Source organism: Copadichromis virginalis, linkage group LG12 (assembly GCF_057382275.1).
Source record: "Copadichromis virginalis isolate Kocher_CV1m ecotype Utaka linkage group LG12, C_Virginalis_male_GT1.1, whole genome shotgun sequence".
Lineage (NCBI taxonomy): Eukaryota > Metazoa > Chordata > Actinopteri > Cichliformes > Cichlidae > Copadichromis > Copadichromis virginalis.
The window spans coordinates 7,912,422-7,937,875 of NC_140629.1; the positions used below are offsets into that span (position 1 = coordinate 7,912,422).

The window sequence follows — 25,454 nt, forward strand, 5'->3', positions numbered from 1 at the left end:
GGCTGTTTTTTCACTTTCAGTCCAGCGCTTGTAGCTGAGCATTTTCAAAGGAAGGTCAAGGGTAGATATGTTGTTAAGTTACTTAACACTGATATATGAATCATGCAAACAACAAAGGCCCTAACTCAAAGAATAAACCTATGTCGCTTTTACACAGAGTAAACAAATGATTTTAAATTGTATTGTAAAATAAAATAAACAGATCCAGGCCAAGAAAAAAGGGGGACGGTATGTAAAGCGTAATTTAAAAACAAAAAAACAAAACAAAAAACAAAGATTTACAAATCTCATAAACTTAGAAAACATCTTAAACTGAAACTTTATCATTTCTCAAAATACATTTCAGCTTACTCTGAAATTGATGGTGGCAACACATGACCAAATATGTTGGGACAGGAAAAAAACAAACTAAATTAAAAAGTGGTACTAAAAAAACTGGGCTAGAAGAACGTTTGACAGCTAATCAGGTTAACTTGAAACAGGAACAAGGCGGAAAAATCAATACTGGATACCACATGATCTCTGGGCCTTCGGGCTGCACTGAATTAAAAAGCAGACACGATTCTGTCGTGACTCAGGAGCACTTCAGAAACTGTTCTCTATGAACACAGTTCACTGTGCCATTCACAAAAGCAGGTTAAAGCTCAATCATGTAAAGAAGCTCTATGTGAACCTGATCTAGAAATGCTGCCATCTTTCTCTGGGCATAAACTCATTTAACATGGACTGAGGTAAAGTGGAAAACTGTTCTGTGGTCAGATGAATTAAATCGGAAATTCTCTTTGGAAAACAGTGGCGCTGCGTCCTCTGGATTAAAGAGGAGAGGGATCATCCGGCTAGCCATCAGCCTTGAAGCCAACATCCTGATTGTATAGGGGTGCATTGGTGTTTATAGAAATGCCAGACTGTACATCTGGAACCAGGCACAATGCTGAAAGGCATATCCAGATTTTGGAGCATCGTGTGCTCCCATGCAGACAGGATCTATTTCAGGAAAGGCCAACAAGATGCTGCTAAATCTCATCCTGCATCTATTACAACAGCATGACTTCATATTAGAAGAGTTCATCGACCTGCGTGCAGTTCAGACCTTTCACCAACTGAAAACATTTCAGTGCGTCATGTAACATGAAACACCACAAAGAAGTATGGCGACTGTTAAGTAGCTAGAATCCTTTGTCAGGCGAGAGTGAGACAACATTCATCTCCCAAACGTCCAGCACCTGGTTTCCTCAGTCCCCAGATGTTTACAGACTGTTGTTAAAAGAACAGGGAACTCTACCCTGTGCCAACTTTCACGACACGAGTTGCTGCCATTAAATACCAAAATGAGCCAATATCTTCCTTGAAGTTGAATATTTTCTCCTCTTAAATGTTTGATATGTTTTATGTGCACTATATGAATAAAATATGGGTTTCTGCATATGATTGCATTCTCTTTTTATTTACACTTCACACAGACTCCCAACTTGTTTAGAACTCGCTCTGTGCAGATAACAGCCACCACACAGAAAATGGAATAAAGCCATTCGTCTGTACCTCATCTATGGCAACGTCATCACTGTTGGTGTCAGCCCGAAGCTGAGAGTGTTCATTGATGACCTGCAGTGCTCTCATCATGGTGTTCTCAGTCTCCTCGGTGCTGTCTGAAGACTCCCTGAGTGTAGCGTTGAGGAGAGGGAAGCAGAAGGAAAAGGCAGGAGCAGATAGAGGCGCCGCATCTGAGGAAAAAATAAAAAATACATATTGAAAGGAAAGGAAGAGAAGGTCATCCCTCTCCTGAACGACGCTTGCTTGACACCGCCCAACACACACGCCAAGGTAACGCTTAATTCTGGGTTTTTTAACAGTTTGCTTTCTATCATTTTTATGTTCCTCGGAATCTCATGTGCCTGCTTTATGTGCCCGGATAATTATTTTTAGTACCTTATAATTTAAAATGATTTACACATGTATGCTATTAGGGTAATTTATACTTAATAGCCTTGTTCACTACAAGGCCTGAATATATTTTTTGGGTCATTGATGTCTGTTGATAATCAAGAGTACTGACCAAACCTAAATGAGCTTCACTGTTTTCACGAAGGATTAAAATTACCGTTAAACGGCACAAACTCATCAGTAAAGTATTTACAGAGATCAGCTCATCTTAGACCTTTAAAGACTGGGACTTTTTTGTTTTTAAACTAGAGCAGGCGCCCTCTGCTGGACGTTTGAAAGAATTCAGGTTTTCAGACCCATAAGGTATCTTTTACATACTTTAGGTTTGTATTTTCTGCACAGAAATGTCTATTATAAATCTGTCTCCTTTATTTGAGCTTTCATCTGAATTATTTTCATCTTTTGGGGGAAAAAATATGAAACTGAAACCAGTTTAATATTCATCACATTCAGCAGTTATACTGTGGTCACAGTGAGCAGCGCTTTAGTTTGTGTTCTTTAGATTTTATTCTCATCTTTTAATGTTTTTAATCATCAGTGTGGTGTTGGTTCAAGCCTTTCAGATTTATTGACTCACATTCATTTCATTTTGTGAACCACATGTACTCACCGGCAGTCTTGCCCTCTCTCTGTGGGACGGTGTGGTTGTGCAGCAGCATCACGGTGCGGTGAGCAGCTGTAGCCAGGTCCTCTTGTTCCCAGGCCTTATCCAGATCACACTCAGGCTTCAGTAACCGTAAAGTCACATGACCCACAAGGACAGCTGGATGGGGGAAAGAAAAACAAAAGTGATTTTAAACTGAGATGCCAGAAACAGTGTTTTAAAACTACACCAAGACAGACTTTGTACCCAGATGTTGAAGGCTCTTGGGCATGAGGCACACTCCAATATCCAAGAAGACCTGCTGGATGCTTGGAGCAGCCAGGGGGGAATGCAGCAGGGGCATTAGGACCTGGAGGACAGCAGGGAGCTCCCTGGTGATCTGAGCAGGTCTCTCTATCAGAGTGGCTTCCAGGAGACCCACCACACTCTGCAGCTCTCCATCCAGCTGCAAACAGCAAACAGGGAATTTTAAAATGTCACACTGGGGGGCAATCTGTTTTAATGACCTGATTTACTGGACAGACTTTAGAGCTCCTTACCTCTTGGAGTCTTTTGCGAGTAGCAGACTCTTTTTCCAGCTGGATTTGCATCATTTCCTTCTGTTTGGTAGTTAGCTGGATCTCCTCTTTGATACCTTTCTTCTTCTTGAGCTCCTGTCACATCAAAAAGGAAATTAACACATTCAAATAGTTTCAAACATTAAGGTCCTTAAAAAATAAAAAACAATAATTAATCTACCTCCTGTAACTCCAGTTCAATGATCTGTTCCTTGTATGAGTACGCCTTGTTCTCTCGCTTCATGTTTACTTTCTTAGTGTTTTCCTTCTGGGCACTGCAGCAGGTTAACAGAGGGGAGACAGGAGTGAATAAATGTCCCACAGACGGAGCTCTGAGTTCAGCTGCAGGTGAGTGAAACTGCGCATTTACCTCTGGATGATACTCTTGTCATACAGTTCTCCCTCGGGTGTCAACATGATGGCGTACTCCTCCCTGGTGACCTGAAGCAGTGCCGGTTTGGAAAGCCCTTCAGTGATGTGACTGATCACCCGTGGCAACAGCTTGTTTGGGGAGAGGTGTGAAAGGGAGCCCACTGCATTTCTGACCGCCTGAGGAGAAAGGAAGAAAATAAAAATAAATACATAAAATCACTAAATAATCCAAGACCTTATTCATCACTTAAGATGCAAACAGAAAGTCTGCAAGTGTACGAGTTTAGTGAACAGTAAGAAAAACTGTTCTTCAATTTAAGATGAAATAAAAAAAGAAATGCTGCTTTTTAGCTGGAGAGCAAATGTAAAGAGGTGCATGTTTGTTATCATCATCTGAACACGTCTCCTTTCCTGGATCTAGATGCTACATGAAGCTGTTTCATTCTGTTTTTTCACCATTTTCTACATGAATCTGTATAAACAAATGTGGAATACAAGAAATGAAGCTGTACGATTGTCAAACCTGGTTGTCGGCATCGACTTTGAGCAGCTGTGGGAGAATAGCCTCCAGGTTGTTTTCTATGAACTCTTCAGCTTTCAAGTTCATGGAGGAGAGGAGAACAGGCCAGAGGCCACGGCGAGCTTCCACTGAAAAAGATAAACGTGGAGTGAGACATTTCAGATGCTGCTACCACCACCAAAGCACTATAGCAACAAACCTCGGGGTTATCAAACTGTGAAAACCATGTACCTATAGATGGATGATGAGAAACTATCAGGGTCTCCATAGCCAAACTCTCTGCTTCAGCAGGATCGCCCCACTGGCTGGCAGAGGAGCAAACAACACACAGTGCGTCCAACAGGACGCGAGGGGGCACATAGCTGCGACCCAGCTCAGTCAGCTCTCCGGACTCTGACACCACGCTGTCCTGGGGTAAAACCTGAAAGTTTACAGTATTGTCAGTAAGATAAAAATAAAGTGAGTAGAAAGAGTTAGCATCCAGCCCTGCAGCGGCTGGAAATGATAAGTGATTCTGTACTTTGTGTTTGTTGATGACCACCCGCAGTTCCCCAAGAAGGCCATGAGCAAGACTGGATCCTCCCAAAGAGGAGAGAAGCTTCCTGATTGTCTGCTGTGCTCTCTTCCTCACACGCCAGCTTCGAGACAACAGAGCCGCAACCGTGGCCTGATGATACATCCTACAGAGCGCACAAAAGGGCAAATGTCATTAAAGCAAAACGGGATAAAAGGCAGACTGCATGCTTCCTGCATAAAAACAACACTAGGTGACTTTTAATTTCAGCAAGTCAGCAAGTTTGGGTTTTGTCCTGTTTACTTCAACAACTCTTTTGGAATTGGGGTTGTATCTGTATTCCAACCAAACACTGCCATGGGCCAATATTGCCTTCCAGACCTGTATCTAAATGACAGACTGATGTTTTTCTGTTGTTTCCACTTTTTTACTGCTTAAATGTTAAAACATGGTATGATGAAAAGATTTAAAACATTTTTTTTTCTTATTAAGATTTGTTACTAGCCTAAGGGGAATAAATAACAGCAAGAAAAACAAACTACAGGGATCAAGCATCGCATGTGAAGACTTTTTCACACAACAATTTCTTGCATTTAGGCTCCTTCATACAGTAAAAGCACTGCCCCAACAGTATTAATACCATGGGAATATGTAAAATAGCATAAGCAAGTTGTGTAAGGTCCTTGTTGTGCACTACATTTTAAACCCTATTTCACTGCCCACTAAAAAAAAAAGTACCATCTCAGGTTAAAATTAACATATGTTTCTGGCTATAACTGGGCTGATATCAGTCAGCTGATGTAGGCACTGACAGCAGATACTGGTATGCTGTCAATAAGTGCTATCATCAAAATCCTTTAAAGCTTTTATTCAATCTATCAATCTGTATCAGCCATAAAGAAGAGACATTAGAAAGGCTCTAAGTTCACCTTCACCTTGTTAGAAATATCAAAAAGGGCACACGATGTGTGAGGACAGTATTTTGATATCTAAGTGTTTCTGGTGTGAATGAACACTGAGGTTAGACTCACTGTGCTTTGCTGCTGTTCAGTCTGTGGGCATGATCTAAAAACAGCCGTTCACAGAGCTGTAGCACTGTGAGCAGAGCTAGAGACAGAGTGCAAAACAGAAATGAGACATTTTTTAAATCGCTCATAAGCAACGTAAAACTACATAACAGCATTTTTAAAATGCTCTTACTTTCTTCACTGCACTGGGAGAGGAACTTCTCTGTAGTGAATAACGGCTTCTTCTCATCCAAGATCAGATTCCAAAAGCTGGTGAATTTGGTCTCTGCAGGGACAAAAACAGCCTCTGTCACTTCATATTCTCTTAGAGGCTCTATAAGTGACAAAAAGCCACAGCTGGAACAAAAGCCTCACCTGTTTGTGTCTCCAGCAGAGCCAATCGACTCAAGAGAACAGACGCCGCCACGCCCTCCGCAAGCAGAGCATGCTGGGAGTTCTGCGCTGCAGCTTTCTCAATTGTCTGGAGCAGCAACGGTATGAGGTCTGAGGCTTGGGCCAGAGTGTCACCTGGACAACAGACAAATAAGGTTTGACTTCCTTTAAGCCAGCTGCACACGTGTGATGCAGCATAATGTCTCCTTGCGTCTCACTGACCTTTGAAGGCCCCCAGCATGGCTTGAAGGTAGGCATGCCGAACCAGAGAGGTGGAGGTCTTCAGGGTGAACGCCTTCTTGAACCAATCCAGCAGAGCGACGGGAACTTCCACCGTGAGGCGGTTGCTCCACTGGGAGAGCACAGACACTGCGTGCACCAACGTGCCCTCATGGACTAAACAAAAGAAGGAGAACAACAAGTTTAGAGTAACCCTGGATTTTGAGCTCACAGACACACAGGACCAAGAGAGGAAGGTGAGGAAGATGAGCGTTACCTTCCTGCTGTAAATAGGGGATGAACATCACAGTGACTGCAGAGCTCAGAGTCTGGTTGGAGGCTCCTGACACGGTATGATGGCTGCAGCTGGCAATGCCTGCAACATTTAGAGCAAATGCTTGCCTTTCTTTTCTCATGTTAAACAGCCAAGCTCATAAATACAAAGTGTTTGAAAGCCTGCATACCTGACAACACACTCATCTTTTGGGCAACAACTGTGAGCTTTCCTTCAGAACCTGCAACCACAACAATACTGCTTCAGCTCAACAAACCCAAACATAAAAATCTTCATTATTTGGGAAATAGTTAGTTCACCTCCGAGGATTTTGAAGAGATGTGTGACGACATCCTGCACAGCTGTGGGGTCGCTGCACTGCTGGGCCAAGTTCTGCACGGCCTGGACTGCTCCCTCCATCAGCTGGGCATTATTAGCTTTCAGCTGACCTGCAACACAAAGCACAATGATACCTAAAGCATAGCATCGCACAGGCTGAGTGTGTGGTTTAAAATCATGTTGCTCAAGAAATAAAGAGCACCAGCCGAAGCCTTACTTGCGAGTGCCTTTCCGATATCCATGGCATACTGACTGAGGTCGAGCGTTACAGCAGACAGCAGACAGGAAACGGCTGCAATGACATCAAAGAGTTTTTTTTTTTTCCTCATTTGCTGCATGAGCTTCAGACAGGTGAGGATTAAACACTATGACCAAAAGCTAAAGGCAGCTCACTCTGCATGGCGTTCTCCGGGCTGCGGAGCATCGTCTTCTGCAGGGTAGGGAGCAGCGTCTCCTTAAACTCAGGGTGAGACACGTGACGCAGTAATGAAGTACTTTTGTCCAGAATGTGCTGCTGTGGTTTCGTCTTGCTCATGAGGACCGATTTCACGTACAGGTCCAGCAGCGCGCTCTGAAAGAAGCACACAAAGAACATCAGAGTACAAAGAGATATCAGAAAGAACTGCTAAAAATGGAAAATAAATTTAAACTCACCCTGTGTTTCTCTATAGTAGCGTTGTCCTTTTGAGCAGAGCAGAAGTCAAAACACACCCCCAGCAAAGCCAGAGTCGTGGGGCTCTGCTCCAGAGTCAACAGGGTGCTGATGTACTGATTGACCATCCCTGGGTTCTGGTAAAGAGAAGTGACTGTTAGAAAACCTGTGTGAATCATCAAATGGCTAGATGGCTAAAGCTAAAAGCAGTTGAAGTTTCTGCAGCCTGTTCTACACCATATTTATATCAATGTCATGTTCAGTGGTAACTAAATATTAAAACATGGAAGAAAAAAACCTAAAAGAAAAAGAAGTGACTTATTTTTATAAACACACTGTCTTTGTTTCAGTGGGAAAAAAATGGGAAATAACAAAAAAAAAAACCCAAAAACTGAGTATCAGCTTTACTGTTAGCAAAACTGTTGTTTTAAACATCTGTATCAGCCCAGAATTTCACATTTGGTCCATCTCGATTATTGAACTACAGTTACTTTTTTGAAATTTGACATTAAATCAAATAGTGAGATAGTTTACATATCATTTATCATGGTAGTAAGAAATGACCAGCTTTCTATAACGTGCAGCTACATCATATGAAAACACTTCAGCAGTACACAATCATCTGGAATATGATATTCAAATTGGCCATTTTTATGTGTTAGTAAAGTCTGGGTTTTTAACTACAATTTATCACCTTCACTGTAGCCTCACTGTGTGTGCACACGCACGCTAAGTTATGTTGAAATGAACCCACGTAAGCAAAGGACAATTTCTGTTTGTGCATGCTGAGCTAATGAAATCAGCTTTGCATGCATAATTAAAGCCATAACAAACTGTTTATTGAGTGCTCTCTGTGACAGCTGACATGATCTGGTGCTTGTGAATTTAATAAACGGCACCTTTAGGTGAAGTGAATGAAAGTGAGATGTGAAAAAAGCAGGTCAGATCCAAGAATGTGTTCTAACTCACTCCCTTCCACAAGTGACTGAGATTCTTGAGGCTTGACTTCTTAGCGGTGGCCTTGGCTCCACCCACAACCTCAGCCACAAGAAGACTCTGAACCTCCACCTGAAAGAGAAGCCAAAACACCCAGGGGTGAGACCAACATCCAAGTAAAACCTGTGCTCTATTACAGGAAGCAGGTTTAGTGAACAACTCTGAGTTTGTTAACCTTGAGATTTGGTTTTCTGTTCTAGAAAGCGAGCTAACAGACTCTGTGGACTCAGCCAGCTCGCATTCAGGTTTTCTTCCTCCCCTCCTGGTGCACCTGAACCAGCTGACTGACACTCAGATTCATTTCCTCATTCATAAAGTTCAAAAAGCGCACATTGAAGTGGATTCACCTGCAGACCTTCATGTTTTTACAAACACTGAAGTCCCAGGTAGATGTAAGTTTGCTTGATTTTTGTATTAAAACGAGTGCTTTCTAAAAGGATGGAGACAGCGACTGCAGCACAGATTTATCATCAGCTCAGAATAAAATTTCAGTTTCCATGTTTCTGACTCTGTGGACAATAACACAGCTATTCCTGTCAGCTGTCCCTGCACTGCAAACAATTATTGTATCTTATTGCAGCATTCACAGTTTAAATAAAACATCTCTGTATATGAAGCTTTAAACAGTCATTTGTTGTGTTGTCATCACTCTGGTGGAAAAATGTCCGTTACAGGTGGATCTCGGACATGTGATTATTTCAATGAAGATGAGGCTGAAATTAAATTAAATGATTTTAAGACTCTACAAACTGAACAAAATGTATTTTAAATGGACGTTTTAAATGCAGCTGCAGACAGTCTGAGGTTTAAAAATCTCAAAAAGTTGAAATTTGTTCACAGATTGAGATTCAGCCATTAAATGGCTTCAAAGAGCCTGAAATTTAGAGTCTCAACTTTAACATATTTTCAAGTGAAGAGCACCTAAATCACTCCCTGTGAGTCGACCCAGAACCAGGACAGGTAAAAGACTCTGTAACAGATCAGAAAACCGTGTCCATGTCAGAGTCCACTTGGAGAGCAGGACGGATGCTAAATGGATTCAGTCCGGATCAGAACGTTTGCTTTTACTAATAAAACAGATTCTGTCATCTAAATTTGCTCCTGTCAGGTAAGAGCACAATAATTAGAATATAAATATTAAATGTCAAACTAGGACTCCATCTTGACCTCATAAAAAGTTCAAGTTGGGTAAATGACGACCACAGACATAAATTTTACATCAAACTTTTATACAGTCTGTGATGATGTCAGAGGCCATCATGGTGCAAGCTGATTAAAACTCTTTTCCTCCTCCAATTTTTGAAGATAGATATCGGTCCACACTGATGTGTTCCTCTGCTCTTTACCCTCAACTTTTATATTTATCCGTTACCATGGTGAATTGTGGCATTGGGGCTCCATTGATGATGGCTTTCTTTACGTAATTATGCGCTTAACTAAGGGGAACAATCTTAAAATTGAACTTGCTCTGATCAGCTGTTTCAGAAAGAGAAACTAAGAGCTGCTGATGTCAGACTTTATTTTTAAACTCAGTTTGTTGACCATGCTTCCTGGTATATGGCCCTGGTCTCATGCGAGCAAATCCTGTTGATAAAATGTTTAAATAATGCTATTTGTCACAAAGAGAAAAGAAAAAAAAAAAAAGGAAAAAGCATTTTCACTGACCATTTTCTTCCAGGTTGGTCCTTCTCTTTTCTCTGGGGCAGAGAACACACTGGACACTAAAAGGCAGGTCCAAGACAGGCCAACGAAGGCGGCGGAGCCTGTGGCTTTACTGCAAATACAACAAAGAAATCAACCAGAACAATATGTAAACAGAAAAATGACATTTTTCCACAGTGCATCCAAAAAAAATGGAAGAACACTTCAAGTTTTCCAAATTTGAATGGAGATGTGAGAACTTTGGAAAACAAAAAAAATAACAGCACGTAAAACGTAAGTTTTTATGGTGTATGTTGAAGGAGGCTATCCCAATTGTCGTAGGGCAAGAGGTGGAGAAGTTGTTATTTCAGGACCCCCAGTAAGCACACTGGAACCCATTACCTTCTTGCTGTGAGGCGGCAGTAATTCCCAGATGGATAAGACATTACAGAATACCTACAGTCAAACATGGTCATGGCAGCAACATGCTGCAGGACTGTTGTTCTGTGACAGGATCACACAGATGGAAGGACGGATGCAGAAAAATACAGTGAAAACTTTTCTTCCAGAGCGCCCCAGATCTCACATTTTAGAAACTCAAGAATGTGAAAAGAAAGCAGTGTCTTCATAAAGCTCTGGACTGCTGCCCTGCTGTGTGCTGATGCCTTCTCAAAGGTTTAGAAAAAAAAATCCAAGCTTTTATGATCCAAGGCAACTTTAGGGCATCGATGCTGTCAATGGCTTCACCCAAGCAAAGAATCTAAATATTCAGTTTTTACTTTTCATACACTTAGAAAACACTCAAACCCTCTTGCCATGTCAAGAGGATTGTGGAGTAGTGTGTGCAACGAGAAAGCGAATAAACACTATTTACTATGCCATAAAGCAATGCACCCACATTATTTTAATTAAAGCCGCTACACTAAGTTATATAAATTATGTTTACTGTGCCAGGCAAACACAGAAAGATTAAAGATGTTTATGACTCTTCTCTTCTGTAAGTCTGTAAAAGCAGGAATTTATTACCAGTGAACATCTGCAATGTTTAAAGCCAACTAGATGCACCCTGAAGTTTGGGTCATTACCTGGGCTCTCCGGTTTTGCTGATGACTCCACTGTTGAGCAGGCAGTGGAGCAGGCTGGTTACCAGGATGTCAGGCTTACTTTCAGCCAGCTGGCCAATAACAGAGAGCAGCTCTCTGCGTGATGTAGCATCCCTGAAGAGCGCACACAGGATAGAAAGTGTTGAAACCCCTGACAACAACTGAGTGTAAAGATTCACCTTCACTGTTACAGATGATGTCAGAAACCCACCGATATCTGTGTGGGGTGAGGCAGAAGAGCTTGCATAGTCCTTTAATGGCGGGCTCTGGTAACTCTAAAACAAAAGCATTTTACAGCTTGTTATTGTTTACTGAAGACCGAAAAGTGGAGAGATTAAAAAAAAAAGAAGACATAAGCTCTCACCTTTGCCCTTTATACACCGTTTCAGGTCTCCGAATATCTCCTTACGCTCCTTCACGCTGGCTGTATTCACTTTCACAGCAAATTTCTTCAGCGTGTCTGAAACCTGAAGCAACACTCACAATGAGAAAGGAAAACATGACAGCAGTCTTGTGTAAGAGCTAAAAATGTGCAGCTTGTGGTCATGTGAGGCAGAGGAGGGGGGTTCAGTAACACATCAGAGAATGGGCTTGATAAGAATACTTGGGTGTGTTTTTTATTGGATGGTGTCTTAAATGACTGCTGAACTTAATTGTCAGCTCGGCTCTGTTAAAATGTTTGTCCCTCATACTTGAACGTTCATGTCAGAAGGCTATGAACTTGGTCGGAGACGATGAAAACAAAAGTTTGAGGCGGTCCTCTGCTGAGTACCGACTCGCTCCTCTGCTCTCGTCAGCTGCAACAGCTCAGCCTCATCCAGTCACACTTGATGCGACGTAGCACAAAGCTAACGGCTTGCTAGTTAGCTGCTGTAGAGGGCCGCTCGAGTCTGGTGGCGAACACCGAAACCCGTCAAGATGTTCAAATAAATGGACCCCCAAGACACCACCATTTTTGTTTCTGCCTCACCTGAAAGCTATAGTAAAAGTAGTTAATAAAATCCTGCCACACAAACCTGCGTGTCCGCCGCCATCTTGCCGGTCTTGATGCAGGAAGGACTTGTTAGCGCCACTTCCGGGTCACGGCGGCTACGTATGCTTCTGCTGCATTCTTGAGAACTGGGAAAGTTCAAGTTCCAATCTAGTAACAAGAAAAATCATAAAGAAAACACAATAGTAATCTGTAACACCTAATTTTGTAATTGCAAACTTTTATGCACGAGGTACTATGAATGCAACCCCATAAACCCACACGCACCACAACTTAAACCGCACTCAGTCCTGTTTTCTTTATAATATCAAACACACAGTTCCATGTAAGATAAGATGCCACTTTCAGCTGTTCCCTTGTCGCCACAGCAGATAGCTCCTTGACTGATTTGGCGTAGTTCTCCTGACGCAATCGCGAAGGAAATTTGTGTCTGCTATTGAACAGTGTGTAAACCACATTTATTTTATTTTTAACCTGTGGTGTGAGTAAGTAAATGGTGTTGGGTTCAAATCTTTTTCCCAACATAAGAAAGAGCAGTAATAACAGCAACAAAGTCTTGAAAGAGCAGCAATAACAATGATGTGTGTTGCTGCAGCAGCTTTATCCATTGTAAATCATTGTCATCGTCATGTCCCCTCACAGTTTTGTTCTCTCCTGTGTCTTGGAGTGTTGCAGAAAAATTCTAGTTTAACCTCACATGTAGATTTAGGCGGTTAGAACTTCACTGTATGATTTTGTAAAACCTTTGTATGCTCAGATGAAGTATGTGTATGTGTCAGCGTGACTTTGTGAAAACTGCTTAGCTTTGCTTAACGATGTTTCGCTATGTTATCTGCTAACTCTTTTGCTCAGAAGGAGAAGAACAGTTGTGTGTAGGCAAAGCTGGCATGACTGTGAACTGTAATGTTTGATGTGTGTGCTGGCTCTCCTGCGCGCAGTAATAAATAGCTTGAACACAGCCTTTTCAGTGTTTCAGACTTTATTTACAAAATCCCGCGACAGGGGGGATTAGAAAATTGTTTAACATTTGCATTTGGTAAATTTCACAAAGACTATGTCTGATTATAAAAGCTGTTCATTTTTTAGCTTTAACATTTTCTCACATGATTTTATGTGTCCTCTAATTAATTTATACAAGGCCGTTATTGCTATTCTTCCTGTTGTGTGTATCTAACTTGTGGTGTTTGACTTGTATAATTTATTTATTTATGTATTTTTTTTTACCATTTGTCATTTTAGTGTTATTTAATTATTTCTTTTGTTGTTGTTGTTGTTTTTATTTAATTATTTCTTTACACAATGGAGTCTCAAACTGAAGAAAAATTCAAGTCCACTTACTGAAAGTCTGTTCATAACGTTTCACAAAGCCTAAAGATAAAGGCTTATGCTATGAAGACAAAGTGTAAGGAAAGATGCATATGGGCACATATTTCACTGCCATATGTAAATGTGGGTATGCTGATACTGAAAACTGTAATGTGTTTTCTTTTTTTAAAGTGTAGTAAAATGAGAATCAGGTATAGGCATATATTGTGTTAATAAGTGTGCAAAATTAAATGATTAATACTGTTAATATATAAATAAAAGTGAATCTATTCTGCTCATTCAAAAATCCATATTTTTATTATTTTCATGATCCAAACTTAAAAACAGACCCTTATATTTATCTCTCAAGTAATGACCATGCTGTAGTATTGCTTGATCTGTGGTTTCAGTCTGTTGTTAGGTGGTTGCTAGGTAACATGCTAAGCATCATTGATAAATAAAATGACAGTTATCATGTTATCACTGTAGGATTATAAGATTATTGTTATAAATCAGATGTTGCCATGAACATGCATTTATAAAGAGCTGCAGATACAAAAGAAAAAGCTTCAGATGTTGTAAGTGGTTGCTAGGCAACATTACAAGATCATAATATCTGATATAGATTAGAATCTTCTGGTGAGCAAGAAGCTACGTGCCAATTCTGGTTGCTCAGTTCCTTATCATGTAGGAGGAGTTCAGAGGCAAATATACAGAGATTCCTGGCCCAGTTTGCTATAAAGCACATTGTGTTGATAACATATTTTATTCCCAGGGAAACTGTTGTCAGTCAGCTCTAAGGTTATCCAGAAATGATTTTGGTCTAATGAGCTAACAAAAGAACACAGAATTGGTAACTTTGACATGCAGACTGTTACACAATCATTAACCATAATAATGCAGGTACCACAGATTCTAACAGCATAAACTCCAAGCACAGTAGTGCAGCCACAGTGAATCGTGTGAACATATTACAGCTCTAAAACAATCACCTTTCACCTCGCAATATCACTGTCTGGCCTCGCTGCACAGCATGTCTTTGTAATTTCCTGCTAGAGTGAAGGTGACACATGCCTACGCATCAGTGAACTGTAAGAGTAATCCACTCTTTTATTAAATGTCCAGTTACAATATGTGTGTGTGTAGGCTAATGTTAATATCTTCATGGGGTTTCTATTATTTGGTTACAGACTGACAGTTAGTAATAACAGTGAACATAGTTCTTGTGTTAACAAACCAAGTCACCTGATTATTTGGAAAGCTCCACACACATATAAATATTATGGTTCCACAGAGGTTTTTGGCCTCTACCTAGCATGTTTATCTAAAATGAAAACATCAGTCACCAGGGGTCACTGCTTTCTCTAATACTCTTCGTTCTGACTACAGATAAACAGAAACTGTCTTTCCCGTTATTGAGGGCTCCAAGCTCAGACTTTCAAATTATTAACAATACGACTCCAAACATGAGACGGTCAAGGAGTGAATCTGTTCTCCATCCACATGTGCTGGTCACATGACATATTGACATGGCACGTGGAGACCTTACATTCTGTTTGTAAGTGCAACATGAAGAAGAAATCTGGAGATTGTATCTGAGCAAAGAAAAGAAGAGCAACCTGACACTAAAATAAACCACTCAAAAATAACAAACACAAAAACATTTTAATGATTGTGAGGACAGTAAGTTTTACACCTAAACTTATCACATTTAGACATTTATTTCTCCTTTCCCACGTGGAGCTATCTGAGGCGGATACATATTTATAAAAGTTTGGCATCTGTTCTGTTTTCTTTCATCTCTTGATCATCTCTGAGAGATGAATGGGCACCGCAGCAGGAGCCTGGTGATATTTGATTAAAAATACTTGCAGTTTTCCTTAAAAAAAAGAAAGGGGGCAAAACACAAATGGTATCTACTTAGTATGTAGATACCATTTGAATAAATATTCATGGCAGTGAGATTTCACTGGGAGGACAGTGGACCAGTTTCATTCTGTTGATATTCATCCAGTGAACTTATAAGACTTTAAATCCACCTATAATCTCTTGGTGTGGGCTGTTCAGTGTTTTGAAAACATCACCTTTTAAAGAAGGGAGTCTTTTAAAAAGGAGAGAGAAAAAGCAGCTGAGCAACCCACGGTACCATATCAACTTAAGGCGTGCAGTAGAGTGAAGAACAGGAATTATCCTCCATAAATATGTCATAGAGAACAGTTCAGGCAAGATGCTGGAGTTCCACAGTTACAGTTCCTCTCCTCTTCCCAGGTGCTTTACCTTTAGTCACTTCCTTTGGTGCTTTGAACAATAGCAACGATTATAAGACTCAGAATGATGAGTCCTGCTACCACCGCAACTGCAATAAGCACCACTTTCATCTTCTTGTTCGCCCATCTTTTCTGTGTCTTCACCTGGGTGGATGTCTTTTCAAACTTTTTACTCTGCGAAAAACAAAATTAAAAAGGTTTAAGATTTTGTTCTTGTATAATTACATTTCTAAATGTCTAATAGCTGTGATCACAAAGATAAAACCCAGAACTGACACGCTCATGCCACTTCCAAGTAAACTTATCACGTAAACAAATCCAGAGGAAGTCCTTGTATCTTTAGGTCAAACGAGTCACAGACTGAAGGTCAGCGTGTTTTTCATTAAACAGGAAAGTACAAGAAAAATGGAGATTTCGATATAACTGCAGCAATCAGTGCTTTCTTATTCAAACCTGTTAATGTTAAATCCACAGAGATTTGCTTTATGTCTCAGCTTTTGATTTTTTAGCTTCTTTCATCTTGTTTTCTCTTTAGGGCCCACATATTTCTGGTTCAGTTTGATCATATTTTTTCATCAGACAGGCATACATGAAGTGGGATAAATGATTTTTCGGGGTGTTTTTATTCTAATAGTTCTATTGAACTGGATAGATTACATTAACTACATTATAACCCACGATTTAAAGTTGCCTCCAGGTGTCACCTTTTGGCAGATTCTTTTTCCTGTGTTGTGGTCTGAGTGCAATGCAAATGATCTGGTGCTGAGTAGGGTGGTAGTAATGTCAGTGAGCAAAGCTGTGTAAATGAAAGCTCTGGACTGAAGAGTTTTAATGTTTTTGATTTAGCTGATCCCAGTTTTGTCAAACTTGCTTACTTCTGTCTGGGGTAAGCCTGTTCCTTTTTTGTATCGGTGAGATCCTCTGTAAGAATCTATGCATTTTCTTTGAAACACATAGGAACCGAACCTTGTTTTTTTCACAGTCTACGATATTCAAAAGTAGCTCAGTTTGCTTCTTGAACTTCAATTTGCCTGTCTGCTTTTTTAGTTCTCCCCCTGGCTCCTCACCAGTGTCATGTAACGCAGCCAATGGGGCAATGTGGGAATGATGCAACCTCGCTGTTGACCCCTGGAAGGATATTCATACCCAGGGAGACCAGCTTGTTTCATTCATCTTAAGAAACAATAGGAAATACCTTTCTAAATATAGCACCATAAAACAGAATCAGGATGTAAATCGCACATTTGCTTTCCTCTCCAGCTCCACCTAAAGCATATTTATAGACATCAATGTGACATGTCTTAGTATTAATCCAAAGGTGCTTGTGGAGAGGGGATCTGTGTGCCATTTGCCCCAGTTATTCACCTTCAAAATAAAAGCCAAAGATTTTTACAAGGAACATGTAGGCAAAATAGAGCTGTGCTAAGAGATGATGCTTTTCCACTTGGACAGTGTACCTCTTCCAGCAGCAGATCAGCCCTGTCTTCAAGCTCATTGAGTTTGCCAGATCTTTCTTCAGCTTTGTTCATGTTTTGCAGCATGATGACTTTCACCTCCTCCACTTCCTCCTGGGTCTTCTGCAGGTGGCTCTTCCCGTTCTCCTGTCCAATCAAAACACACAGTTTGATTAAAACTAAACCAACCCAACCTCCTAGGACCCTCACAGGAATTATGTGCTCACATTATTTAAACTTTCTCACGGTGACATAATGACAGATGTCAGTTGACACACAAACTGTGAGGCGCTCTTTGTGTTTTTGGATAAACAGAGGATCTCAGTGAGCATGCCCACAGTGACTGTGGAAGTCATCTGTGTAGCCAAAAAATGCAGGTCAGCGCACATCATTATGTCACAACTAAAATCAAATTTAAAAAAAAGAAGAAAGTCACAAGATTGGATTTCTAATTTGGATGACTCCAGTTTTTGTTCCTGTTGTGCGTCACTTTCAAATATGTGCTATCAAATTTAAGGAGACCTGTTATGCCCATTACCAAGGGTATATTTTCATTCTTTGACTCTATTAGAGTAGAGCTTCATATCATTCATGGTCAAAAATAATCCTAATTTAGTGTCTTTGTGCAGCCCCTCATCTGCCACCAATACACAATTTTAATCTCAAGCATCTGGTTCAATTAAGGTTAAATAAATTAGATCGAGAGTTTAAGAGTTTAAAACTATACTTCTACCTTGCTGTTGCAGAAGTCACTTATCTTATAATGTCTCTGCTTAAGTTAATTAAGAGCCTCTACCATTGTAACTGTATATATGAGAGAAAGTAAGAAAAATAATAACAGGTCTCCTTTAATGGAGCTGAGACGTTTCAGTGGGCTTTTGTGGAAATTCTTTTTTAAACAGAACAAGTAGCAACACTGGATGTTTAGTTACTTCTAATTCTATTACTATATTACTTTTATTGGTGTCGTTTTTTTGTAAACAACTTTTGAAAAGAAATCGAATCAAACATTAAGCTGCCAAATAAAAAAAATGGCAACCAGCACCAACAAGATCTAGGCTGCCTGATACAGGTCAGACTGGCATCTTGTTTTATAAACACAGCAGCACTCTTCTCCACCCGTCACCTGCTTTTCAAGCGTGCTTAAGCAGGGATATGTTAATTGTTAAACTGTATAGCTACAAATATATTTCTGGAAGCAACTCACAGAACAAACTAACTTACACAGTAAAGCAAACACATTCTGACATGTTAAAACTATTAAAAAGAAAACGTGTTGCCACTCAGACTGGTACCAGCTGTTTATTAGACAGCAAATGAGCAGAACAACAACAAGAGGGATGATTTTCAAGGATATTTGTCAAGTCAAATTATCCTTGAACTACTTTCAAGGATAGTTTGACCAAAGGGCCATTGGTATCCTGACAGCTCTCTCCTTCACCTTCGTCCTCTGGGGCGTGAGAGGAAACCGACATCTCAGATACTGACAGGAACAGGAAACTGACAGACAGAGCAAAACAAATACGCCTCAGCACCTTGATTCACTTCACGCTCAGCTGTCTGTTTCTCTAAAGGCTTTCGTAGCCCTCCCATACTGCGGTCTGCTTTTCATTGGACCTGGCTAAGAAACTTGCATCTCACCCAGCAATGGTGACAACTGATTTATGCTGGGCTTATCTCATCCTGGGCATAGCAAATAGCAGCTGAACAATGGTGTATGTTTAAAATTCAGATGGCGGTGTCTTGACACAGGAAATGCTGCCCATTCCAGTTCCCCTCCTTGCTTCCTTCCTTCCTTCCCTCACTCCCTCCCTCCTGCCTGCCCGCATTCAGGTACCTGATATTATCCCAGTAAGCCACATCATGTTATAACATGCTCAGTATGTTGTATCATGGCACTGTTTTAAGTGTTCTGCTGGTCCATAAATTGTTATAATCTTAGATGTTTACTCTTAAAGCAGGATGTGTTAAATGAGCAGGTTTAAAAATGAAAAGAGAAGAAATATAATAAATAAATTCATTCCATTTAGTTTACATCTATCTCATTTCACACATGACCTGGTGCCTCTCTTGACTGAAAATGGGTTAGCCTCTCTTCACCTTCACATTGTTAATGTATGAATTAACGTCATGTTATCTCTAACTGAGAACCTTCACAGACGTCATGTTATCTCGCTGTACCGAGTCTCTGGATGAGTACGTTAGTTTGGGTTGTAAAAAGCTAAGCTAAGCTAAGAGAACTGAAGGTTGACCTGCCTGTTCATTAGTAATAGACTATAAATGGTCACAGCGTGCTTTAGGCGTTCTTAAAAGTAAAGAAAATACAAAAGACAGAAAGAAAACGGCAGCTCTAACAAACTTTATCTCTCATTCATCTCGTGTTTTTTGTGCAAGCCATTTAAATGTCCTTTAGCTCAGAGGAGGCAGGTATGCACTTACCGAGTCCATGTTGTCTCGTGCTGTTTGCGTCGAAACTGTCACAGAGTCCGCATTTAAAAGGGGAGAGTCGACTCGACTTTGCAGTAAGAGGAACACCCAGGCTCCGCTGCTCTATCCGGACTAATGTCACAAATTAAGACAGAGAGATATTTCTCTGTTTTCTTTTATCCGTATCCTCTTTTCTGCGCTCGAGCTCACCTTACTCACTTTCACTTCTCTCTCCTGTGGCTTCACAACTTGTTTGCGCTTTGGCTGTGAGGCGTTCGAGGTATTCCCGGAAACCTCGTGTTTATGAAAAATCATGTTACGTACAACGTCAAATGCAAAACGGTGGTGAAAAACTCCCGGATTTCCCCCGCGCTGTACCACAGTCTATGCAACTGTGTAAAGTATGCACCTAGTAGTTTATAGTTTAGACAAGAGATTTTTACTTATTTTGTTTTTGTTTATTCATTTTTACACTTAATATCCGTTATACTCATCTATATAAGTATAAATGTTTTAAATACATATATTACTAAACCTATGAATGCATTGCAAATAACGATTTATATTCAAACCATGACAGCTGCATTAAATTAATTTTACGTGCTTAAGTATCAGTAAAATCTGGGGAATATTCGGCATTTCTGTGCTGCATTTGTACCAATTCACACCCACGCAGCTCGTGGGATTTACTGTTAGTGGTGAAACAGTGGTTAGCGCTGCTTGCCTCATAGTAAGAGGCAAGAACCGCTGTCCGGCTCGGGCTTCCTTGCGTGGAGTTGTAAGTTTACTCCGGCTTTTCCCTACAGTTCAAAGACATGTATGTTTGGTTAATTAGGGATTCTAAACTGGCTGATAACTCATCATCTGTCTGATATCTCTCCATCTGTCTGATAGATGGGTGTACCCCACCCAGTGGCATCTGCGTTAGAGCCCGCGACCCTGAAGTGGACCCTGAAGCGGTTAAGACTATAGATGGATAGATGACCAAAAACCTTTCCCGTGTTTATTGTGTCTTATTGTGCTTTATATCTATATCCAGAGCTTATGTTACCTTTACCTTGACAGGGGCTCTGTATATCCAGATTTGGTTTGCATGTGCACATTCATAACTTCATTAGCACAGATAACGATGGCTTTGTCGTTTGGATGAAACTATTCAGACACAGGAAATGGGTGTATGTGACTGTGGAGATGCAGGAAGTGGGTTCTCTTGTTTGTTATAGATGATCTACGAATGTCAGTTTTACATGAAATGGCTAAGCACACACTGAAATGTTTCAGTGTTTAGATATATGTCTCTAAGCTTTGTTTAAGCTTTGTTTCATTTCTAAAGCATTTCATTCATTCATTTATTTGTTCATTTCCAGGCACAACAAATACCTATATTGAACATAAAATGCACAAAACAAAAAACAAAAATTGCCTGAAAAAGGAGTGGGACGAAGAAAACTTATTAAATCCCACCCCTATACTCACTCATCAACAAAAAAACAAAAAACAAAACAAAACAATAAATTATATGTTTGTGTAAGCCAGATATGAAATTTGATGTAGAGCTGTGGAGGAGCCTGTTTTGCGTATTTTTTATGAATTTGTAGTATTGTGAACCCCCATGTGACCTGAGAAATATGCATATGACATGTTTGGCACAACATAACTTTTACTTCATGTCAACCTATCTTATAAAAAGTATAAAAACGGCATTCTTTTTAATGTGGATTTCCAACATAGCATTTCTAAACATAGTAGTTTTCTTCAGAGAGCATAAGTTATTTCTATCTGCACACAATAACAGAATTATTTAAAAAAATAAAAAATGACAAAAGTGTTTTATACCACAACACAAACCATGATGATGTGCTTTAGCTTTGTAATAGTTAAAGCTTGTAAAATCGAGTTAAAACTGAGGGTTATCTTCAAATTAACATACAGCATAAAAACTTCAGTGATGATTTCTTGAATCAGAATCACTTTTATTGCCGGATTTGTATACGACCAAGGAATTTGTCGCAGTGTTATGGTGCAGAAAAGAGAAAGCATCATGCCAAAAATAAAATAAATAGAGTTGAGAAAAAAGAGAAAGATTTCAAAGACTCTGGGAAAAAGCCGAAAAAAACAAACAAACAAAAAGACACTAGAACAACTGCCAAGATACTTATAAATGATGTAGCCAAGTCAGGACTTGTAGTCTCAAAGAAACAATCAGCCCTGCACAGTAATGGACTTTGAGGGTGCAGACCAAGAAAAACTCCACTTCTGCCAAAGAAACACCTTCAAGTCAGACTAAAACATGTTAAGGACAACCAGGAGACAGATTATGTATACTGGAAGTGCGTGATTTGGTCAGATAAGATGGAACTAGAGCTCCTTGGCCACAAAGTCACTGCTTATGTTTGGAGAAAGAAGGGAGAGGTGTTCAAAGAACAGTGTTACCCACAAAGAAACACGGTAGATGTTTATGTTGTCAGTCTTCAGTGTGTCTGGAACTGAGAGTCTAATCAAGCTGGAAGAAATCACGAAGAAGGACTATATATGAATGAGAATAAGTGAAGATTTCTGTAATACCCAGGTCCAGAGGTAGGGAAATGGAACAGCTGCAGCCAGGTCCAGCTGCCAGTCACAATTAAAGGTGTGGTTTGTTACTACTCAATCAATCAATCTATCAATCAATCAAGGCTTTATTCGCCATGTGCAGGTTGCCCTGCAGTGAAATAGGACCCCCCCCCCCCCCCCCCCCCCCGACCTTACACACACATCATAGACATCACATAGGGATACAGGTCGGAGATCGGTAGTGTTACAGAAAAAAAAAACACTGAAATATACACTACAATGGGAAAGTACAAGAGGAAAAAAGAGACCTCTACTCATGCTGGGCTCCTGGGAGGACAGCAGGAAACAAAAAAACTCCTCTGCACAAAAAAGCACATAAATGTCCACAGCACAACATTATGGAACACATGACAAGCCACAGGGTCGGGTGGGGGGTGAGGAGTAATCCGAAGCAAACACAGCAGCCATCCTGCCCAGCGCTACCATTCCAGCGCGGGCTCAGACCCGCCGTGTTCCCAGGAGGGAACAAGCATCGAAGGCGTTTGGAAAGGGAGGGGGGATAAGTGTGTGCATATCAGTATATATGTATGTGTGTGCGTGTCCAGAGTTCAGCTGAGACAGTGTCCTTCGCCCTGCCAGGCTAAGTAAACAGTCTTCCAGCCAACCCAGGTGGTCTTGCATGGAATGGGAAGGAACAGACTAAACACAGTCGTTATCAGGGTTTTTTTGTTCGGCTCCAGCCTTGCGACCGCAGCTGGCGCCGAAAGGGTATCCGCATGAAGTGATGGTGCTTTTTACTTTAGTGCGAACAGCTCATATGAATTTCAAAGCTGTTCTAACAGTCCAACACTGGTCTCTCAATCTCCCGTTGGAGAGCCGTGAGCTTCTCCATGATGTTATCAAACTTGCGCTCTGTGATGTTGTCATTCTTGTGCTCAAAGAGCCGATTCTGAGAACTCACGACCACAGTGAGCCTCCCCAAGATGTCATCCAATTTGCGCTCAGAGATGTTATTCCGAGCGAGCCCCTCCAAGATGTAATCCAGTCTGCACTCAGAGATCTTATTCTGAGTATTCACGGCAGCCGTGCGTTCTCCAAGATCTTATCCGTGCTGCACTCAATGAGCCCATTTTGAGAAACTCACGCCTTGTCCCATCATTTCAATCCCAGCGGGCAGCCTTGTGGGGGTTTGAACAGCCGGTTCTGCTTTCTTAAATCTTTGATAAGTCAGGGCCAAGCCAGCTCCGATCAGAAAGAACCCTGTTACCATGGTTCCGAATAGGTAGATATCTTCAGCACTCAGGCTCACCCAAGCCCAAACTTCTCGTTGAGAAAGGGGTGTCAATTGCATTTAGGGACCAGTTGATCAAATCCATAATTCCTCTTTTAGGTTTTAGAGAACAGACTGTGAGAGAGTGTTCCAGGGAAAAGTAATACAAAAAACACGAGACTAGACAAGGACATAAGAGGCTAAGCAGGGAAGCTAAGGGAGGGGAGGAGAGGAGAAAAGTGCGACCGCCTTCGTCAAGAGCAAGAGCAGTGACTCTTGGTCAAAAGGTCAGTACCCAAAACTGAAGGCATAGGCAAAGCTAAAAACAAAACCAACCAGTAAGAGGAAGTGTTACCTAACCCTATGTGAAACAAAATGTAAAAAGAAGAAAAAAAGACGTGGTTTCCCTAACTCACCAAAGCACAAGAGGAAAAACTGTACAAAAATAAATAGGCAGTTCACTCCTTCTGGTTCAGTGATAGTTCCAATAGTTACATGGTGGGTAGATGGCGTTATTGACAGGAACACTGTATGCAAAACTAAGTTTCGCTCAGGAAAACACAGAGAACAAGCAAAGGTTTGGAAAATCACCAGAGGCACCTGAACGCAGCAGTACTGTTTATCTCCTTTATATCTTTTGTGCTGTGTTAAACTGTGAAGGACTGCTTGATAAACAAACTAATATGCTGCTGTATTCAGTGAGAGCCTGGCAGTGTGTGGCTCTTCCTGTCTGAACTTGTCAAACGTGTTGTGATGTGATAAGACGCACAGCCCTTTTGTTGCAGAACTCTGTGACATTGGGTCGCTTAAGGGTGTTGCCTTCTTGTGGGCCCTGAAAGCGTTTAAAACGTCCTCCTCATGTGAAATATGTGTAATATCCATGTCATATCCCCACAGGGATAAGTCTGTGCCATATTAAGAAGGCCATTCTTTGTGGTACTTTTTGCTGCTTCCTGCAGTGGAATTGTTTCTTGTAATTTATGTTTTTTTTTTTTTAAACTAAACAATGGCACATGTCTTTCAGCATAAATGTGATGTAGATACACACTAGGTTTTTGTTATGATATGTGTTGGATCACTCAGAGACAAAAGCCTCTCTTTTTTCTGAAGAAGTCGGTCATCAAACAGGTTTTTAACCAAGACTGCTTCCGTGTATGTCTGTGTGACACGCATATGATAGGGAGCTGATGAGCAGACAACACTGCTCTATTGTTGCTTAGCTGTGTCACTCGGTGAGCAATTAGAATTCTTTCCCACAGCGTTTGATTCAACAAGCACGAGACCCCTGCCTGAGACCAGCAGACCATATTAATTTGCAGTGTTCCATTAGCTTTGATGGAAAAAAAATACACATTATAATTTACATATTTGCAATCATATCTGCATAGTATATGTGTGTATGTGCGTGTGTGTGTGTTTAACTTAATCTTATTAAAATCTGTGGAGATACAAACCAAATTTTTTTGCACCGCATAATAACAATAAAGATACATGCTACATACATTCTATTCGTGTCCCGTGAGGGTGTGAAAATTAGAGGAAAGTAAAGAAATATCAGAAATGGGAAGTAAGGCCTTCCATGCGTGCAAAACATGAAAGGGGTAAATTTTCTTCATCATGTGATTTTGGCATAAGCGCAATTTTATTTGCATCATCAAACTTCCACACATGTATGCGGTCAAATGGCTTAACAGTGAAAAAGGAACTAAGAAAGCGAATAAATTTATTTTAATCCTTGGAAGATTTTGGAAACACGTATTAGTTCCATGATTCATAAATGATCAAGTGATGTTTGACTGAACCTTAGCTTGCTTAGCTTAGCTCGCCTAGCTTGAGTGTGTGAGTAGAACCACAGGCCTGTTCACACCTGCGCTTTCTTCTGTTTCACTTGCAGGTTATGTTCGTTCTCACTTCTTGTTCTCTGTTATTTTTGGCAGCTGTTAGGTTTAGGTTTGGCTCCAAAAGTATTTAATTATGTTTAGGAAAACATGTGGTTTTGGTTCAAATGAGATAATTTGGTTGTAAGACGAGAACTGCTCCGCGTACCTCCCAGGG

General features: G+C 40.7%; 2 protein-coding genes across 2 annotated transcripts in view; both read right to left on the bottom strand.

Annotated features, from left to right (window-relative positions):
* Nucleotides 1-12,228, bottom strand: part of gcn1 (GCN1 activator of EIF2AK4) — a 29,425-nt gene extending 17,197 nt beyond the window's left edge. Inside the window, exons 1-25 of the mRNA XM_085474584.1 lie at nucleotides 12,149-12,228; nucleotides 11,497-11,599; nucleotides 11,344-11,407; nucleotides 11,115-11,246; nucleotides 10,054-10,162; nucleotides 8,362-8,460; nucleotides 7,395-7,529; nucleotides 7,134-7,311; nucleotides 6,958-7,032; nucleotides 6,722-6,850; nucleotides 6,592-6,642; nucleotides 6,405-6,503; nucleotides 6,131-6,304; nucleotides 5,891-6,043; nucleotides 5,709-5,801; nucleotides 5,540-5,615; nucleotides 4,515-4,674; nucleotides 4,226-4,415; nucleotides 3,998-4,122; nucleotides 3,473-3,651; nucleotides 3,284-3,377; nucleotides 3,085-3,198; nucleotides 2,792-2,990; nucleotides 2,552-2,704; nucleotides 1,540-1,721 (exon numbers count right to left, since the gene is read on the bottom strand). Of these exons, the coding sequence (XP_085330710.1) occupies nucleotides 1,540-1,721; nucleotides 2,552-2,704; nucleotides 2,792-2,990; nucleotides 3,085-3,198; nucleotides 3,284-3,377; nucleotides 3,473-3,651; nucleotides 3,998-4,122; nucleotides 4,226-4,415; nucleotides 4,515-4,674; nucleotides 5,540-5,615; nucleotides 5,709-5,801; nucleotides 5,891-6,043; nucleotides 6,131-6,304; nucleotides 6,405-6,503; nucleotides 6,592-6,642; nucleotides 6,722-6,850; nucleotides 6,958-7,032; nucleotides 7,134-7,311; nucleotides 7,395-7,529; nucleotides 8,362-8,460; nucleotides 10,054-10,162; nucleotides 11,115-11,246; nucleotides 11,344-11,407; nucleotides 11,497-11,599; nucleotides 12,149-12,166 (3,084 nt within the window). The 5' untranslated portion in view covers nucleotides 12,167-12,228. The remainder of the gene's footprint in view (nucleotides 1-1,539; nucleotides 1,722-2,551; nucleotides 2,705-2,791; nucleotides 2,991-3,084; nucleotides 3,199-3,283; nucleotides 3,378-3,472; nucleotides 3,652-3,997; nucleotides 4,123-4,225; nucleotides 4,416-4,514; nucleotides 4,675-5,539; nucleotides 5,616-5,708; nucleotides 5,802-5,890; nucleotides 6,044-6,130; nucleotides 6,305-6,404; nucleotides 6,504-6,591; nucleotides 6,643-6,721; nucleotides 6,851-6,957; nucleotides 7,033-7,133; nucleotides 7,312-7,394; nucleotides 7,530-8,361; nucleotides 8,461-10,053; nucleotides 10,163-11,114; nucleotides 11,247-11,343; nucleotides 11,408-11,496; nucleotides 11,600-12,148) is intronic.
* A 2,846-nt stretch (nucleotides 12,229-15,074) lies between these two features.
* On the bottom strand, nucleotides 15,075-19,859 carry vamp5 (vesicle-associated membrane protein 5). The gene is made up of 3 exons (XM_085474585.1): nucleotides 19,589-19,859; nucleotides 17,153-17,296; nucleotides 15,075-15,869 (listed from the first exon to the last, which is right to left on the bottom strand). The coding sequence occupies exons 1-3, from the start codon at nucleotides 19,595-19,597 to the stop codon at nucleotides 15,708-15,710; spliced, it is 315 nt and encodes a 104-aa protein (XP_085330711.1). The 5' UTR covers nucleotides 19,598-19,859; the 3' UTR covers nucleotides 15,075-15,707.
* Nucleotides 19,860-25,454: the final 5,595 nt, after the last annotated feature.